Genomic DNA, 19,687 nt, shown 5'->3' on the forward strand with positions numbered 1-19,687 from the left:
GAACACTCAGGATCTGATGGATTCCCAACAGGAGTAAGACAGCTCAGGGATGGGAGGAACCAGGCCTGCCTTAGCCCTCAGCCCTCACCAGGCTGATGAAGTGGCTCCAGGTCAGGGGCGATGGGAAGGACTGGCTGAGGTAAAAGATACTCCAGGTCATGATGCCATTGAAGTGAAAAACACCATAGAGCTCCCATGGAGAGAAGCAATCAGGCTAAGCATAGCTGGACTCCTCTGGGGCTTCCCCAGCCTGATCCAGGCCCCATCTTGTAGAGGGCAGAGCATGGCCTCCCCGGACAGCTGGCTAAGCCCACACTGCCCCCTTCCCAGCCAGGGAACTAGACCTCCACTGAGCCTGGGTCCAGCTGCTGTGCCAAGGTCACCTCCATAAATAACCCCATGGTAAACAGCAAGAAAATATACAGGAAGAGAAAGTGTCTGGTGGGGGAGACAGGAAGAAGAGGAGGGTTCAGGGAGCCAAGCATACCTGTCCCCAGGGAGCCAGAGCAGGTCAGCCTGCCCTCTGCCCTGGCCCTCCCCAGCCCACCTGCCCACTGACCCCTCCTCCCTCCATGCCCTCAAAATGGGCACCCTTGCTCACTGATTCTATTCCGGTAGCACAGATAGGGGAGCCTCCAGAGAGCCCCCAGTGAGAGTTAAGTGACTCGCCCAGGATCACACAGCTAGTAAGCGTCAAGTGTCTGAGGCCGAATTTGAACTCAGGTCCTCCTGACTCCAGGGCCGGTGCTTTATCTACTGTGCCACCTAGCTGCCCCCTGGCAAGGATGTATTCAACCTTGCTGCTCCAGACTGACCGTTCAGCTACAACTTCCACTAAGCCCCACTGAATGGTGAGGACAGATCCGGGCCGGGGAGCAGGCCGCGCCTCACAGAGATAGAGCCCAACCCCCTCATTTTGTAGATGTGGAAACTCAGTTCCAAAGAAGACAGAGTTGGAGTGAAGAGACACCACCCACAGAAAAGCCGACTTCGAACCCAAGATGCTGTCCTGTATAACCCCAAACCTTGGAACTAAAAAATTTCCCCTGAATCTAAAACCTAGGAGGTATGCCGCCCCCCCCCCCCCCAAACAAACCCTCCACCTAAAGACCGGAATCCAGGGAAGCCCCACCCCCAGACACAAGAACTCAGATCTAGAACTCAGGGGCTGCCTCAATCCACCTAGAGCCTAAACATAGAAGCCCGGAGCTCCTCTCCCATTCAGAACTTGGAAACCATTCCCCAAGTCTAGAACTGGATCGCTCTCAAGGGGAGAGAGCTGATGGAGGTAACTTCTGACTTCTTCACTGGAGGAGAGAAGGGAGCGGGAGACATCGTAGGCGGAGTCCAAGGCGGCTACGCCCCACTCTCAAACCCCAGGCTTCCAGGGGAAGGGCCTCTAGAAATCTGGCCCCGCCCCCTCTATGCACAAGCCAATCAGTACCTCCTCCTTCCCGGACAGGTGGGAGGCGGGGAAGCTGGGTGGCTCGAGGCAGACAAGTCTAACCATCCTTCCAAAACCTAGTGCACGGTCACCCGGCCTGGCCACTTTCCGTCCGAACCTGAGCAGAGGCTTCTTACGAGGTGAGCGGACCTTCCCTTCTAGCCGGGGGGGTGGGGGGGGGGGTGGGAATCTCTAAGCGCTTGAGGGGCACCTGGCCCGGCTTTCTCCGCACTTCAGAGTCCAGGTGTCCCGCACACACTAACGCACACCTGCACTCCCATACCCACGTGGTCTGGAATGGGGAATCTCTAGGCGCTTGTGGCTGAAGCCCAACTCTCTCCTCCCCACTCCGACCCTTTTGTCTGACATCCTTGCGCTTGCTCTCTTGCGCTCGCAAGACATACGCACTCAAGCTCATAGTCATACTCGGAAATGGATCTCTAAGCGCTTAAGAAATAAGCCCCTTCCCCCTTTCTCTTTGCCCCAAGCTTCTCTTGCCTCTCCCAACACTACCCAGGATCTCAACTAGAGATCTCTAAGCATTAAGAGGGGAAACAAACCCCTTCGAGCCCGTTTCTTCGTTATGGGCGACTCAGCGGCTCCTTCCATTGCTGTCCCTGTGCACCTCCGACAGGAGGTCCTTGATCCTGAGTACCCCCCCCCCCGCCACCCTACCCAACCCCCCTCTCGCCACCAAGAGCTCTGGTATTCCCCCCTTCGGGTGGCCGCCCTTCCCCCCACTTCCTCAGGCGTCGCCTGTGACCCAGGAGGAAACCACTGTATTTCCGGGGGGGGGGGAGTTGAGGGAGTTTACGGGTGCTGTGTCCCTAGGGATCTTGCCAAGCCCCAGGTGTAAGGGGCAGAGACTCAGGGGGACCCATCTGGACAGAAACAGGAGGCTCAGCCCAGAGCCTGAGACATGAAGGCACAGAGATACTGAGGCACACGGTGAGGCTCGGAGGGACAGAAACAGAAAGAGACACAGGGCCTCAAAACAAGGACAGAGCCCAAATGTGGCGAATGAGATATTTGGACTCATTGTTCTTAAAGCTCTCCATCTAGCTATGCCATTCTAGGTTCCTGAGCCTTTGAGGAAGAGAGATACACACAGAGGGACAGCCCAAGTGACACTGGGCCCCACAGAGCCTCAGCTCCATGAGGTCATCTGGTCTCTGTGAGGTAGAGCCTGGTCTAACTGGGGCTGGGCTGAGGAGGAGACCTGGATGAAGGGAAAGGCCCAAGCAGGAGCTGCTCTGGACCCATAGTCCATTTCTCTCTGTCCTCCACATCCCCAAAGCCATGAAGGCGTGGGAGAGGTCCCCCCAGACCTCAGGAACAGCAGTGACCAGAGAACCAGAGGGAGCAGGAGACCCCCATAGCTCTGAAGAGACCAGTGGTCCACAGGGATCTGAGGAAATCAGGACCCCAGAGGGGGCTGAGGAGACCAGAGGCCCAGAGGAGAATGAGGGGGTTGAGGGCCCCAAAGAGACTGAAATTGGGGACCCAGAGAGGTCTGAGGAGACCAGGGGCTCTGAGGAGACTGAAAAGATTAGAGGCGCAGGGGAGACTGAGGGGATCAGGGGCCCAGGGGAGACTACAGAGGTCAGAGATCCAGGGGAAAATTCAGAGACTAGAGATCCAGGGGAGATTGAGGGGGTCAGAGGCTCAGAGGAGAATACAGAGGCCAGAGATCTAGGGGAGACTGAGGGACTCAGGGGCCCAGGGGAGACTGAGGGGATCAGGGGCCCAGGGGAGACTGAGGGGATCAGGGGCCCAGGGGAGACTGAGGGGATCAGGGGCCCAGGGGAGACTGAGGGGATCAGGGGCCCAGGGGAGACTGAGGGACTCAGGGGCCCAGGGGAGACTGAGGGACTCAGGGGCCCAGGGGAGACTGAGGGACTCAGGGGCCCAGGGGAGACTGAGGGGATCAGGGGCCCAAGAGAGACTGAGGGCATCAGGGGCCCAGGGGAGACTGAGGGCATCAGGGGCCCAGGGGAGAAGACAGAGACCAGAGATCCAGAGGAGAATGAGAGCAGGGGCCCAGGAGAGACTGAGGGACTCAGGGGCCATGGGGAGACTGAGGGACTTAGGGGCCCAGGAGAGATTGAGGGCATCAGGGACCCAGGGAAGACTGAGGGCATCAGGGGTCCAGGGGAGACTGAGGGCATAAGGGGTCCAGGGGAGACTGAGGGCATCAGGGGCCCAGGAAAGACTATGGGGATCATGGGCCCAGGGGAGAGTGAGGGTAACAGGAAACAAGAGCACACTGAGACTAAGAGTCTAGGGGAGACTGAGGGGATCAGTGGTCCAGGGGAAACCTGGAGCCTAAAAGAGACACAGGTCAGGGACCATAGGGAGACCAGGAGTTCAAGAGAGAAAAAAGTAAGAGGTTGTGTAAGATTTGAGGAGAGCTGGGAACCTGAAGAGTCTGAGAAGACTAGGATCCCGGACAGTTCTCAGGAGACTAGGGACCCTCAGGAAACAGGGGACTCAGAGGGAAACAAGGAAACCAGGGACCTAGAGGAGGTGTGTGTGTCTGTGTGTGTGTCGGTGTCTGGGCTGGGGAAGCTGGGAGGAGATGGGCACTGTAGATGCTTCCTCTTTTGGAGTCTCCCTCCCATCTTGGTGGAAGGAGTCACCTTCTTTAGTTTGTTTCCTCTCTTTCCCTTCTACATTAAACACTGGCCAAGCACTGAGCTCCTAGCCGTCTATCTGCTTCGTTAATTAGATTGTAAGCTCTTTGAGGCCAAGATTCTCTTCGAAGCCAAGAGGCCAAACCTAAGGCTCTGGGACAATATGATTAGAGGTGCCCTGGGCTGGGGAATCAGAGAAGGCTTCATGAAGGAAGCTGTATTGAAGTTGGGAGGTCTGAAGAAAGATCACAGCATGGAAGGATCATAGATTGAGAACTGAGGGGAGCTAAATTGACATGCTCAGAGCCACACAACTAGCAAGTATTGGAGGCAGGATTTGTACCCAGGTCCTCAGGACAACAGAATCACTGCTCCTCTTTCTCTAGAGCAAGTGGAGATAATTTGGGACTTTGGGGGGGGGGAATCTTTTTCTTATTGATGTGGAGAGGGTGGTGACTACAGCCAGGAGGCACACATCATCTCTCTTGGAAGGAAGGTGTTGATCCCAGGCCTGGAATTCGAATGCATGGGAGCAAAGTGGGAAAGACTATAACACAGGAAGAGTCTTCTTGTAATGGCTGGAGTGTAAAAGGTGGGGGCGGGGGAGGGAGTCAGGGGACCTAGTTCAAGAAGGGGGGAGATCAGAGTCAGATGGACTGCAAGACAGTATGGGGAGAAAAACCTGTCCTGGAGACAGAGGGGAGTCATGGGCATTGGGAAGATGATGAAGAAATTGAGCCGATAGGGCTTGGAGGCAGGGAGGTCTCCTGGAAACTGAAGGCTATTTCAATTGTCTCACTGGGGTGGATTGAGCCTCAAATCCTCCTGGATTTCTTTCCCAATTCCCTCCTCTTTCTGCCATATATATATATATATATATATATATATATATATATATAGTATGTTGTATGCCCCTGTTGTTTTCGTCTGACTCTTTGTGACCCCATTTAGGGTTTTCTTGGCAGAGATACTGGGGTGGTTTGCTATTTCCTTCTCCAGCTCATTTACAGATGAGGAAACTGAAACAGAGTTAAAGTGACATGTCCAGGGCTACACAGCTAGGAAGTGTCTGAGGCTGGATTTGAACTCAGGTCTTCCTGACTCCAGGTCTGGCATTCTATCTGCTTTGCCACCTAGATGCCCTATATGCCCTTAATCGAAGGAAAATTCCTTCAGGGCAGTGACTGACCTGTTTTTTTTGTCTGTGTGATCCTGCACCTAGCCTAACAGCTGGTACATTTAAAGGCATTTGAATCGTCCAGGAGAAAATGTCCAAAGGTTAGAACCTGAAAGCTGGAAAGCAGTGGGACTAGGAGAAAAGGTGGGTGGGCACAAAGAGATGTAGTCGTCTTGTGTTCTAGTTCTTTTATGCATACTCACTTTATTGATCTGTTCTTTGTCTTTCATTGACGAGTGAAATCCTGACATAGGACTAATAACATTTAGAGCTCATTGTGTCTCAGGGTGAGGGTGAGAGAGGAGTCAAGGATCACTCCAAACTTGTGAGCCTGAGTGACTAGAAGCACGCTTGGCTAAAATTAGGAAGTGGGGAGGGCTAGCTTCAGGCTGGGACACGTGAAGCTTGAGGTCTTGGCATCTGTACCTCTCAAGATCTCTGAGTCTGCATTTCCTGGCTCCTGTCTCTAAACCCCCAGGTTAAGGCCATGGCAGCGGAGAAGGGCTGTCTCAACCTCACCAAATATTTCCTCTTTGTCTTCAACGTCTTCTTCTTCGTGAGTTATCCTACCCAAAGCCCTGATCCCCCCTTCCCCCTCCCATGATCCTCCTTAAGCCATCTCTGGTTCCCCCGCTCAATCCTTCCTGCCCCCTCAGGTTCTGGGCAGCCTGGTATTCTGTTTTGGCCTCTGGATTCTCATCGACAAGAACAGCTTTGCCTCTTTCCTGGGTAAGGGATTCTCTACCTCAACTCCTAACTATGACCCCTGACCTAGGGATACCTTCCTCTGGGACCCAGGAGGTAGCTGTGGTGATGGGAATTGGATGGCATTTCTGAATCCTGGCCCTGACCCCAGCTTCCTGTCTGATTGTGGTCAAGTCCCTTCCCCTTTATGAGCCTCAGTTTCCCCATTTATCCAAAGAGGGGGTTGGGTTCCAAAATTCCTTCCATGAGCCTATAGTTCCCTCTTCCCACCTGGACACCTTCTTTACCTCCCTCTTCCCACCATTCTGTGGGTGTCTTGCAGGCCTGTCCTTTACACCGCTGAAGGTATGGTCCTACGCCCTGGCCATCTCTGGGGTCCTCACGGGCCTCCTATCCCTCCTAGGATGTCTTGGAGCTCTCAAAGAGATTCGGTGCCTCCTTGGCCTTGTGAGTGGTCCTTAAACACTCCCCGCCACCCCTACAGCATGGAGATGCTCCCCCTTGGACTCCCCCAACCCCTGAGGCCTCATGTGTCCTTAGGGACCTTCTGGCCTTCAGAGCAGCTCCAAGGACTATCCCTGTCCTCTCCCAGCCCCCCTCCCCCGACCCCTGGGTGGCCGCACTAACTCCACCCTCTCCTCAGTACTTTAGTCTTCTGCTGCTCCTGTTCACCACCCAGATCACAATAGGAGTCCTCATCTACACCCAGCACGGCCTTGTGAGTGACATCTGCCGGCTGGCCAATGGGAATTTTTATTTTGGGGGGGGAGGGGCAATGAGGGTTAAGTGACTTGCCCAGGGTCACACAGCTAGTCGAGTGTCTGAGGCAGGATTTAAACTCAGGTCCTCCTGAACCCAGGGCCGGTGCTTTATCCACTGCGCCACCTAGCTGCCCCCGCCAATGGGAAATTAAAAGAAAAAAAAAAACAACCACCACACAAATCGAGAGACTGAGTGGGAGGGAGGCAAAATCTGAGGCCCAGACCAGCCAGAGAAAGCCCAACTGCAGAATAGGAAAGGACTAGGCTGAGAAAGAAGGGGGCAGAGATGACTGAAAGAGGAAGACGGGAGAGGGGGAGGTGCAGAGGGAGACACTGACCCGTGAAAGAGGCCAGCCCAGAGACAGCGAGGGGCTGCTGCAGAGACTCACAGAAAGGGGGACACGAGACGAGCGGAAACGGTGGAGCAGCAGAAAGGGCAGAGAAGAGAAAAAGAATACTAGGGGATAGAGGCCGGGAAAAAAGCAGATCGGGAGACGACAGAGGGAAGGGTGGGGGAGTGCGGGGAGAAGGGAGGCTGAGGAGACAGAAACCAAGACCCAACTGAGGAAGATCGCAGATCTGGACATTGCGTCTCTCCCTCCCACTCCTTTCCTGGCCCAGCTGGAGCGGAAGGTGAAGGACATCGTGCTGGACGTTATCGAGAATTACCACAAGTACCCGGATGCTTACAGCACGGCTGAGAACTGGGATTTTGTGCAGTTCCAGGTGGGGGTCCCGGACCCTGGCATCTATCCCCTGACGACCCTCTGCCACCATATCCCCTGTGGCCCTGACCCTGAGGGCCGGGCGAGGAGCCCTTAACTGTGAGTGAGCATCTATCTCTCTGTGACCCCTACCCATCTGTCTCCAGCTTCGCTGCTGCGGCTGGACCTCCCCCCGGGACTGGCTGCTGGCGTCTTCCCTGAGGCCCAATGACTCGACCCCCAGCGGCAGCGGCAGAGCCTCCACTTCCTCCCCGGCCCAGAGCAGCGACTTCTTGCCCTCGACCCAGACACCTGGGTCGGTTCCGCGTGTGCCCTGCTCCTGCCAGAACACTTCGATGATAATATCCCTACCCTTGAGCCCTGCGGACTCCCCTAGAGTCAGCCAGCCTCCACCTGGCCCTGGGGTTCGGGCCGCCGTGGTCTCTGCTCCAGGCATGCCCGTGGTCCTGACGGGTCCTGGCAGCCCCGGGAACCCTGCCCGACTGCGCTCCGGAGAGTTATGCTTGATGACGGCAGACAGCGGGGTCTACCAGGAGGTGGGGGCTAGGGGAGGGCCCGAGGGGGCGGGGCTGACGGTAGGGGGAAAGGTCCCAGGGGAGGGCGGGGCTAACCCGAGCACCCTGACTCTTTCGCCCCGCCCCCGCAGGGCTGCTCTCACAGCATCTACACGTGGCTGCACAACAACCTCATCTCCATCGTGGGCGTCAGCCTGGGCCTAGGGCTGCTTGAGGTGAGGACCCCGTCTCCACGGGGAGCGCCGTCCTGGGGCTGGGTCCCCGCTCCCCCGGCTTCTCCCGAGCCTGGAGATCCCTGCTCTCCGCCAGCCCCTCCCTTCTCCAAGAGATACGGAGGCCAAGGAGGACCTTTTCGCCACGTCTGCTCCTCCTATCTCCGGAGCATTCCATTCTCCAGGAAAGCCTTCCCGCTCCGTCACAGATCCGCCCTGACTGTTCGCTCCCCGTGAGGGTGGGAGACAGCCATCACTCCCCTCGTTGGCTGTGGGCTGAAAAGCGCATCCTCTCCCTCTTAGTTGAGGGATTTCGGCTGGGGCAGCCCGAGGACGCCCATTAGCTGAGGCCTTGCCCGACTGACCAAAGATGGGGAGGCGAGGGAGGTCCTACCTCAGCTGGCCGAGGTCAGATGAACCCCAACCCCGATGGCGGTGAGGAATGGAAAAGGGACCCTTCCCGGCCTGACTACTGTGAGGGCGGATTGCGCTTCGATTGGCCTCAGTAGGAGCACACCCATCCCCAGTGCCAGAGCCAGGGGCTGGCTTTTATCTAGTAGGTCAGGGCGGAAAGAGACCCCACCACGATTGACGAGGTGGGAGCGAGCCTAGGAGCGGACAGGAAGATGGTCCTTCTCCCATATGCCAAGATGTGCCCGGGCACAGCCCAGGGCCTGGCTGACGCGCGTGTCCCGTTGCAGGTGGCTGCCGTGGGGCTGACGCTGGTGATGCTGCCCCACTCCCGGGGCTGGGGCTCCCGGTGCCAAGGGCTGGAGGGCGAGTCATCTGCGGCAGGGGTGGGCGGGAACGGCGGTTCAGGGACGCCCTTGGCCGATTGGGGCGTGGCATGCGGGTACGCTTCGTGGGGGGTCCAGGCGCCGAGCCGAATACCCACGGTGATGGGGCGCTGGCTGCCGCGGCAGCGTCAGTCCTCGAGGCGGTGGAACATCTGGTCCGCCTGCCGGCTAGGGCCCCAGGGCTGCGAATAAAGGACCAGCTCAGCCCCAGGACCGGCGATCCCCTGCTTCTATACCCGCCGGCCCTGCCTCTGACCTCTCCCCCTGCGTCTCTGCCCCCATCCACGAGCCTTCACCCCGTACTGAACCTTGTCCGTAGCCCATACCAGCTCCACTTCTGACCCACCCGTGTCTCCTTCCTCTCTCCCTAGCTCGGGGTCATGTCGCTCTCGATGTTCCTCTGCAGGAACCTGGATCACGTCTACAACAAGCTCTCGCGATACTCTTAGACAACCCCACCCCCACCCCCGCCCTACGCCGCCTGAGACCCCGAGTCCTGCCCTCGGGACCCTCTCACTTTGCTCCTCTCCCTCATACGGCTCTCCTCCAGGGGCCCCTGGAGTCCTGCCCCGAAGCTGCGGCTTCTGGTTCCCTAGCATTCCTCTCTCTTCCGGGGCCAGCCAGGTCCTTTCCTTTAGCATCCTAGGAGGGTTCCTGGGCATCGAGCCCACCTCTTCGCAAGGATCCTCTAGTATCCGATCTTTGAGGGCCACCCCAATATTCTAGCCCCGGCAGGGTCGGGAGGTGGTGACTCAGGGTGTCCTAGCTTAGCGGTTCCATCCCTTGATCCCAGTCTCTTGTGCTCCAGGAACCCTGATGTCTGAGCCCCAGAACCCTCTTCTCTACCACCTCCCTTAGCATCCTAGCCCCCTCTCCTCCTCCTCCAGTGTCCTTTTCTTTCTCCAGGGATTTTAGTGTCCACCATAGACCCCCCCCCACCCATCTTCTTGCTCTGGTTGAAAGGGGCCTGAATACTCTGTCCCCCCGCCCCAGTCCTTTTGTTTCTCCTGGGGAAGCTAGCCTCTTATCCCCAAGTCTTTTCTCCTCTACTCTGGGATTCTGACATCCTACTCTCAAGTTCTTTCTCCTAGTCTTCTCCCTTTGTTGTGTTCTGTCTCCCTCTGCTCCTTTTCTACTTTCAGGGACCCCACTGTGTTCTGTCTACCCCAGGTCCCAGGGACACCAGTGCCTTGTCCTCCAGTACCTTGAACTTCCTGAGACTCCCAACATATTGTCACACAACTCAGTTTCTTTCTTTCTCATCCATATTCCTTTTCAATTCCCTTTCTGTCCAATGAACCTTGAGATCTGGGTAAGAAATAAAAATCATTTAATTTGCTGGTAAAATTGCCTGTGTAGAGGAAGGTATTAATTGGCTCCTTGCTATCCCTAGAAGACCACTGGCCTTTCTTCCCTTTACTTAGAGAGGACTTCTCAACCGAAGCCACCAACTCCAATGGAAGGCCAGGGAGAGGAAGGGGGCATTTGCAGGTGAAAGACCTTGGTGGGCTGGAGCACTGGGCAAAATCTAATGAGATAAAATGTGATAAAAATAAGTAAAGGTGGGGCAGCTAGGTGGCGCAGTGGATAAAGCATCAGCCCTGGATTCAGAAGGACCTGAGTTCAAATCCAGCCCCAGACACTTAACACTAGCTCCGTGACCCTGGGCAAGTCACTTAACTCTCATTGCCCTGCCCCCCCCAAGTGTAAAGTCTTAGACATGGGTTCAAAAAAAAATCAGGATCACAAAGATGAAATGTGAGGGGACCTAGGCAGTAGTTAGTTTGAAAATGATGTAGGATTACAATCCAAGGTGAGTCAACAGTGTAATGTCACCACAAAAGCTAAAACAATCTCAGGTTGTAGGCATGGCAAAATGGTTGTTTTCCACAAATTTCTCCAATACCTCAAGAAAAAGTAGGTACCAAAGATAAACTAAAGCTGAATCCACATAAACACAAAAGGTAAAACAACGTGAAATCACAGCAGATGATTGCAACGCCCCCTCCACCGCCCCCCAGAGCTTGTGTGTGAAGGGAAAAGAGAAGATATCACTAAGGACCTCACGGTGGGGAAGTGCGCATGTACGGCGAGAGAAAGATCAGGGGCTTTACCCAAGCAGAAATGCAAACATTAGGAAATCACCCTTTCCAAGAAAAAGTTGTACCTCATTACACCTCAGGAGAGGAGAGGTGTGATTCCCCATGGGCGGCAGCAACCGGGTTACTGGGGGAGGGGGCGTAGAACCAGAGAGATATGTGGTAATCTGACTTTAGTTTTTTTGAGGCATTAGAGCAAGAGTAGAGGGTAAGGTGGGACAACTTGACCCTGGACACAGAGGGAATCCCGCAATGTGACACTGCTTCTATTTGACATTGCTTCCTTCATTCATATTTCTAAAAGTAAGGCAGCAGGGCAGCTAGGTGGTGCAGTGGATAAAGCATCAGCCCCAGATTCAGGAGGTCCTGAGTTCAAATCCGGCCTCAGATACTTGACACTTACTAGCTGTGTGACCCTGGGCAAGTCACTCGATCTTCATTGCCCTGCCAAAAAAAAAAAGTAAGGGGGCAGCTAGGTGGCGCAGTGGATAAAGCACTGGCTCTGGATTCAGGAGTACCTGAGTTCAAATCTGGCCTCAGACACTTGACACATACTAGCTGTGTGACCCTGGGCAAGTCACTTAACCCCCATTGCCCCACAAAAAACAAAAACAAACAAAAAAAGTAAGGCAGCAGGGGCAGAAAAAAGATAGTGCCTTTCTCCACCCCACCTCCCCCACTCCCCAAATTACTCTGTACCAAGCTTGTTTATAGCTGGACATGTATATGTTGTCTCCTCTGGCTAGGATGTAAACACCTTGACAGAAGGAACTGCTTACACTTTTTATCCCCAACGCCTAGCATCTAGCATGAGATTAATAAATACTTGCTGATACAATGATGCAAGACAACTCAAGGATTTGGGCAAAATGCTATCCATTTCGAGACAAAGAACTAATGGTATCTGAATACAGACTGAAGCATACTTGCATACTTTTTCAAAACTTTATTTTTCTTGTTTTTTCCCCACAATATGACTAATTTGGAAATGTTTTGCATGACTACATATGGATAACCTCTATCCAATTGCTTACCTTCTCAATGAGGGGGATTGGGGAGGGAGGAAGGGAGAAAATTTGGAACTTAAAGTTTTAAAAACAAATGTTGGGGCAGCTAGGTGGCGCAATGGATAAAACACCAGCCCTGGATTCAGGAAGACCTGAGTTCAAATTCAACCTCAGATACTTGATACTTACTAGCTGTGTGACCCTGGGCAAGTCAATTAACCCCAATTGCCTCACCAATAATAATAATAATAATAATAATAATAATATTTTAAAAATAAAATGAATAAAAGATTGCAACTAGAAAAAATGTTAAAAGTTACTTTTACATGTAACTGGGAAAAACAAAATACTAAATGAACTAAAAAATAAACACTGGATAATTGATTGAAAATATATAGGGGCAGCTAGGTGGCACAGTGGATAGAGCACTGGCCCTGGATTCAGAAGAACCTGAGTTCAAATCTGGCCTTAGACACTTAACACTTACTAGCTGTGTGACCCTGGGCAAGTCACTTAACCCCAATTACCTCACCAAAAAAAAAAAGTAAGCAGGGGAAAATATATAAATGAGGGGGCAGCTAGGTGGTGCAGTGGATAAAGCACTGGACCTGGATTCAGGAGGACCTGAGTTCAAATCTGACCTCAGACATTTGACACTAGCTGTGTGACCCTGGACAAGTCACTTAACCCCCATTGCCCCGCAAATATATATATATATATAGTAATAGAAATGTAAAGGAAGTAGTTCAGATATATTTCAGAAACTCTACACTCATAATATATAAAACAAAAACAAAAAATATGTAAGAAGAAGAAAATTCATGCTAGATGAGAAATGGAAAACAAGGCAAAAGAAAGCTTCTCGGAAAAGGGTACTGTAGAATAATTTTACATATGTAACCCTGGCTTCAAGTTTACAACTTTTGCATAAGACTCTCCTCATTGGTTAAGAGAATGATGATGCAACACTGAACCTGCCTAAGAGCCACAGTTGAGGCAACAGCTTGGGGAAAGACATACATTCTTCTACTTTCCTGCTTCAAGAAAGGGCACACCTGTTTCTAGACTCTCAGAGTCTCTGAAAATTGAGAAGACCTTGGGAAGGGTTAGACATATAAGGCAAATATGGCTTCTCAACTGTGATTCTTTAGAGACTGGAAAATTTTCCTTTGGATGACTTCAGGGACTCTTCTGGTTTAATTGGAGTATCCTGTTCCCCGTGAGAGAGTTCATTTACTTGGTATTTTCTAACCTGCTTGCATGAAATGGTTTACTTGCTCTTCACTACTTGGTGATCTTTTGCATAACCAACATTTGGTGGGGAGAGGTCAGACCTCCAGATATAAGCTTGGAGTATCCCTCCCTCTTTAAGGAATAACAACCAAGAAAGTGGATTGAACCCAAGGGGAAAACCATTCTCCTAGACTAGCAATGTGAAGGGTTCTTTGTTTATTCATTTTTCAGTCATGCCTGACTCTCCATGACCCCATTTGAAGTTTTCTTGGCAAAGATACTAGAGTGGTTTGCCATTTCCTTCTCCATCTCATTTTTACAAATGAGGAAACTGAGACAAACAGGGTGAAATGACTTGCCTAGGGTCACACAGTCATAGGTGTCTGAGAACAGGTTTGAACTCAGGAAGATGAGTCTTCCTGACTGTAGGCCCAGAGCTCTGTGCACTGTGGCATCACTTAGCTGCCCCTATTTAAAGGTGCAGATAGATATAATTCTAGTTTGGTGCCCCTTTTTGAGGAGAGCTGAGTGTTCAGGATAATGGTCTCCTTTCCTACCCCATTCCAATCAGGAATCAAAGTCCCACTTAGGGAGGTATGGGCAGGATACCCAAGATATCTACCAAAGCCTCCTTACTAGACAATTTTGACAAACCCATTTGGACATACATATAACCTGCATGGGGAGCAGATAGGTGGGGTAGTAGATAGGGCACTGGGCTTGGAATCAGGAGGACTCATTTTCATAAGTTCAAATATGGCCTCAGACACTTACTAGCTGTGTGACCCTGGGTAAATTACCCTGTTTGCTTCAGTTTTCTCATCTGTAAAATAAGCTGGAAAAGGAAATGGAGGGGCAGCTAAGTGGCATAGTAGATAAAGCTGGCCCTGGATTCAGGAGGACCCGAATTCAAATCCGGCCTCAGACACCTGACACTTACTAGCTGTGTGACCCTGGGCAAGTCACTTAGCCCTCATTGCCTGGCCAAAAACCAAACAAACAAAAAAAGGAAATGGAAAAATAACTCAAGTATCTTTTTCAAGAAAACCCCAAATGAGGTTACAAAGAGTCAAATATGACTAAAACTACTGAACAACAACCAAAAAGAGTTTGGGGCAGCTAGGTGGTGCAATGGATAGAGCACTGGCCCTAGAGGCGGGAGTACCTGAGTTCAAATCTGGCCTCAGACACTTGACCCTGGGCAAGTCACTTAACTTCCATTGCCTCAAACATCGGGAGCCATCTAGGGCCACTGGACCTGGATAGCTCTGGAGGAGAGAGTGAGGTAGATGACTTTGCACGGCCTTCCCTCACTGCAAGTCATGACATCACCTCCTGATGTCATGACCCACTTCAAGAATGAAGGACAAACACAACAACCTTCACGGGCAACAAACACACATAAACACTCCCTACACAAGACCATTAATAAAATTTCCTACACGTCAGGTGATTAAAAAAAAAGTAACAGAATAAAAACAAAGGTAATTAAACAGCAGAAATAAAAAACTTAGTGTCAAGAGATATTGATACAGGAAACTACATTATGTTTATAGCTATAATAAATAATGAAAGTATCAGTACTTTCAAAGTAACCCATTTTAATTTTGAATAGCTCTAATTTGTAGGAAGGTTATTTTTGGTTTGATTTTGTTTTAACTTATATCAAGCCCATATTTTCCCTTTTTTAGGGGTCGTTTTAGGTTAAGTGACTTATCCAAGGTCATGCAGCTAGTAAGTGTCTGATGATGAATTTGAACTCAGGTCCTCCTGACTTCAGGGCCACTTAGCTGCCCCACATCTATATTTTCCTTTTTGCAACATAACATTTGCTTCTGATTCCGCTGTCAACATAACAATTCTTCGAATTTTTGGCTAGAGTTTTCATGTCCCTCTCTCCCCCCGTCTTCTCCAGTCTAAACATCTCCCCTTCCTTCTGCTGACCCTCAGGTGACATGATGCAAACCCCTTCTTCATCCTGATAGCCTTCTGCATGCTCATCTGCCCTAAACGGGAGTACCCAGAACTGAGTACAATATTGTTGATGTCATCTGACTGGCATTGTATGATTTTACGTTTATCTCTATTCATTTTTTCTTATTAGATTCAGCTCAATGAATATGAAAAAGCATTCGTTAAGGACTTACCATGTTCCAAGTAAGCACCAGAGACACCAATACAGAATCGCAACAGTTTGTGTCCTCAAGAAGCTTCTATTTTAATATAATATATATGGGGGAGCTGGGATCAGGGAAGGGAGTTTTAGCCCAAATAGGCACAGAGATAGTTACTGGAGCCTTTGAGGAGTAGTTTGAGACATCCTTTCTAGTAGCAAGGGAAGTTTTGATTTGATTATGGTTCCAAAATTGAAAATTAGGGTTGGAGAACATGCATGGTGAGAAGCAAGATGAATGGAGTCTAAAGTGAAACAAGCAAAGAAGATATAGAGAGCATTACAAAATGTAAAATAGATCATTTTGATCGTATAAAATTTAAAAGTTTTGCACAAACAAAACCAATGCAACTAAAATTGTAAGGAAAGCAAAAAACTGGGGGGGGGGAGGGGCAGGAATTATTGCAATAAGTATCTCTGATAAAGGCCTCATTTCTTAAATATATAGAGAACTAAGTCAAACTTATAAAAATACAAGTCATTCCCCAATTGAGAAATGGTTAAAGGATATGAACAGACAGTTTTCAGACAAAGAAATCAAAGCTATCTATAGTCATATGAAAAAATGCTCTAAATCATCATTGATTAGAGAAATGCAAATTAAAACAACTCTGAGGTATCACCTCACACCCATCACATTGGCTAATATGACAAAAAAGGAAAATGTTGGGTGTTGGAGCAGATGTGGGAAAACTGGGACACTAATGCACCCTTAGTGGAGTTGTGAACTGATTCAACTATTCTGGAGAGCAATTTGGAACTATGCCCAAAGGGCGATAAAACTGTGCATACCCATTGATTCAGCAATACAATACCACTACTAGGTCTATATCCCAAAGACATCCACAAACAGGGAAGAGGACCTATTTGTAGCAGCTCTTTTTGTGGTGGCTAAGAATTGGAAATCAAAGGGATGGCCATCAGCTGGGGAATGGCTAAAGAAATTGTAATGTAAGATTGTAATGGAATATTATTATACTATAATAAATAACAATAATAATAATAATAAAAGAAATTACAAGCAGGATCATTTCAGAAAAACCTGGAACGATGTACATGAACTAATGTGAACAAAACCAGGACAACATTGTACATAATATAATAGCAATAGTAATATTGTTCAGTGAAGATCTGTGAATGCTTCATCTATTTTCAACAATACAGTGATCCAAGACAATCCCAAAGGACTAATGATGAAACATACCATGCACCTCCAGAGAAAGAACTGATATTGTTTGAATACAGACTGAAGCATGCTATTTTTCACTTTCATTTTTTCTTTCAAATTTTCTTGTACAAAATTATTAATATGGAAATGTTTTATATGATTGTACATATATCTATATCTGATTGCTTACCATCTCAGGGAAAGGGAAGGAGGGATAGAATTTGGAACTCAAAACTTTATTATTTTATTTTAAAATAAACATTTTTATTTATAGTTTCGGGTTTCAATTTTTATCCCTCCTTCCTTAGGGTTAGGGTTAGGGTTAGGGTTAGGGTTAGGGTTAGGGTTAGGGTTAGGGTTAGGGTTAGGGTTTGGGTTAGTTCTTCATCAAACAATATTGCTGTCTCTGTGCACAATGTTCTCTTGGTTCTGCTCTCTTCTCTATACATCAGTTCATATAAGGCCTTTCTGAGATCATTCTGCTTGTCATTTCTTAGAGCACAATAATATTCCATCACAATCATATACCAGTGTGTTTAGCCATTACCCAATTGATGATCATTCCTTTGATGCCCAGTTCTTAACCATCACAAAAAGAGCTGCTAAAATATTTTTATACAAATAGTTTTTTCTCTTTTGGGGGATATCTTTGGGATATAAACCTAGCAGTGGTATTGTTGGATCAAAGGGTATGCACAGTTCTATAGCCCTTTGTGCACAGGAACTCAAAACTTTAAATAAAAAAAATTAAATGATAGTGTTATTTTTAAAACCTGAAGGTTTCAATAAATAAACTTTAAAAAAAATGTAAAACAGGGTTGAGCTGGCTAGGTAAAGTGAACCATGTGAGATATTCTTCTGTCAAGAAAGGACAGATGGAAGGGCAGGAATTCAAGTGCTGAAAGGGTTAAGTCCCCTAACAAGTCCAGAGGGTGCAGTGGCAAAAATAGAACTTTCTGAGATCCTTCTGAATCCTAACTGTCATCTAGTATATTTACTCTTCCTCCTACCTTTCTGTCCTCTGCAAATGTAATGAGTAGCACACTATCTCTGCGTTCATCCAAGTCTTTGATAAAAATGTTAAACAAGGGGCAGCTAGGTGGCACAGTTGATAGAGCATTGGTCCTGGAGTCAGGAGGACCTGAGTTGAAATCTGGCCTCAGACCCTTGACACTAGCTGTGTGACCCTGGTCAAGTCATTTAACCCCAATTGCCTCACCAAAATACACACACACACACACACACACACACACACACACACACACACACAATAGAATAAGACCAAGCCCTGTGGCACTCCACTGTAGACCTTCCATGATGATATAGAATGCTTAATGACTGCTCTCTGAGTCCAACCATTTAATCAGTGATGAATGCATCTCATTGGATTATCATCTAATCCACATCACTCCATCTTCTCCCCAAGAAAAGCATGAGATATTTTATGCAAAGCTTTGCTAAAACTGAAGTAACTCATAGCTCCAGGATTCCCCTCATCTGATGAAGTCATGTTGACACTTGTAAGTCACTGACCTGAGCTCCACATGGCTCCTTGTTGGTTCAATATCGATGGAGGCTTTTGGAAATTAGAATGTAAAATCCTTGAGGGAAGGGACCGCCTTTGCCATTCTTTCTAACGCCAGCACTTTGCACAGGGTCTGGAGCATCACAAATGCTTAATGAATGCTTCTTGACTGAAAAATGGAATATTTATCAGAAATAGTCACATTATTAAATTATCTGGTAACACTAGCCCTTATGCCCTGAACAAAAAATGTCCTTCTTTCTATCGACCAATGTCATTCTTTTTTTTTTTTCAATGTCATTCTTAAGACACAGACCTTTGATCCGGCCTCGGACACTTGACACTTACTAGCTGTGTGACCCTGGGCAAATCACTAAACCCCCATTTCCCAGCAAAAAAAAAGACACAGACCTTTGGCTTTTCAGTGGCCAGGTGCTTTGTTAAAGAACTGCTAGGAAAATGTCAAGTGCTCCCCTTTCATGGAGCATCACGCCCCCCCAACCTTCCCTTGTACTCAAAGGTCCTAGACAAGATTAAAAGGGTGGATTGTGTGTTTGGAACCCTCCTGGGTAGGCTCTGCAAAGTGAGAAATGAGAAGCGCTGGAGGAAGGGCTCGTTGGCAAAGTAGATTGCTTGCAGGGTCTCTGCCGAGATACGACCAGACTCTAAGGTCCATCTCCCAGCCTTTCACAGTTCACCTTTCCCCCATTTCATGGAATATCACTGTAGCTTCAGACCCGTTGGGGGGGGGCATTTTGGGGGCTTGGGGGGTGAGGGGAGTCCACAGGGCATCTGCATACACAATCATTTCCCCTAGCTCTTCCTTAATACCAAACCCTTCATTTCCTAGTACTGCTCTTCATCTCTGGCAGGCGGAATTCCCCTTTAGCCCAGGTCAGAATAGATCAGTAGATGGCTATCATTCCATACTTAATTAGTTCGACCAAGTCGAACTTTCTCCGAGACAGCTCACCTTGAAGCCAGTGCCTAGTTTGTGTGGGGGATATTGTTTTAATGTCAATGAATCATCTACTGGCAAATACAATAGGTTTCTGGTGGCTCCTGCTCTCCTAGTGTCAAACGACTCCAAAGCCATGCAGGTGAGCAGCAGCATATGATACAAATGGGTGTCTAAGTCTGCACTGAAGCAGATGTGGTCTCATCCCACTGGGCTCGAGGGGCACCAACCAGACATTCCTTCTGCCCTCCTGCTTCTTGTCTTTCTCCACTAAATAGCCATGGGGGCAGCTAGGTGGCGAAGTGGATAGAGCACCGGCCTTGGATTCAGGAGGACCTAAGTTCAAATCCGGCTTCAGACCCTTGACACTTACTAGCTGTGTGACCCTGGGCAAGTCACTTAACCCCAATTGCCTTTCCAAAAAAAAAAAAACCCAATAAAAAACAACAACAACAACAAACCCAAGAGATCACTGGGATGCAGAGTCTATCACCAAAAACTAAAACAAAAATAAAATAAAATTCTCTGGTATTAGATACTCTTTGGACAGGACTA

At 49.3% G+C, this 19,687-nt stretch overlaps 1 protein-coding gene across 2 annotated transcripts; it reads left to right on the forward strand.

Moving 5' to 3' along the window:
* Positions 1 to 1,446: 1,446 nt before the first annotated feature.
* Positions 1,447 to 10,304, forward strand: CD37 (CD37 molecule). Of its 2 annotated transcripts, XM_043998579.1 has the most exons (9): positions 1,447 to 1,584; positions 5,733 to 5,810; positions 5,911 to 5,983; positions 6,282 to 6,406; positions 6,603 to 6,677; positions 7,342 to 7,446; positions 7,592 to 7,981; positions 8,092 to 8,175; positions 9,341 to 10,304. In XM_043998579.1, the coding sequence occupies exons 2-9, from the start codon at positions 5,742 to 5,744 to the stop codon at positions 9,416 to 9,418; spliced, it is 999 nt and encodes a 332-aa protein (XP_043854514.1). In that variant the 5' UTR covers positions 1,447 to 1,584; positions 5,733 to 5,741; the 3' UTR covers positions 9,419 to 10,304. The 2 variants fall into 2 exon arrangements, with proteins under 2 accessions (XP_043854514.1, XP_043854513.1); XM_043998578.1 differs by lacking the exon at positions 9,341 to 10,304 and having other exon boundaries at positions 8,092 to 8,953.
* Positions 10,305 to 19,687: the final 9,383 nt, after the last annotated feature.

Source organism: Dromiciops gliroides, chromosome 3 (genome assembly GCF_019393635.1).
Source record: "Dromiciops gliroides isolate mDroGli1 chromosome 3, mDroGli1.pri, whole genome shotgun sequence".
NCBI lineage: Eukaryota > Metazoa > Chordata > Mammalia > Microbiotheria > Microbiotheriidae > Dromiciops > Dromiciops gliroides.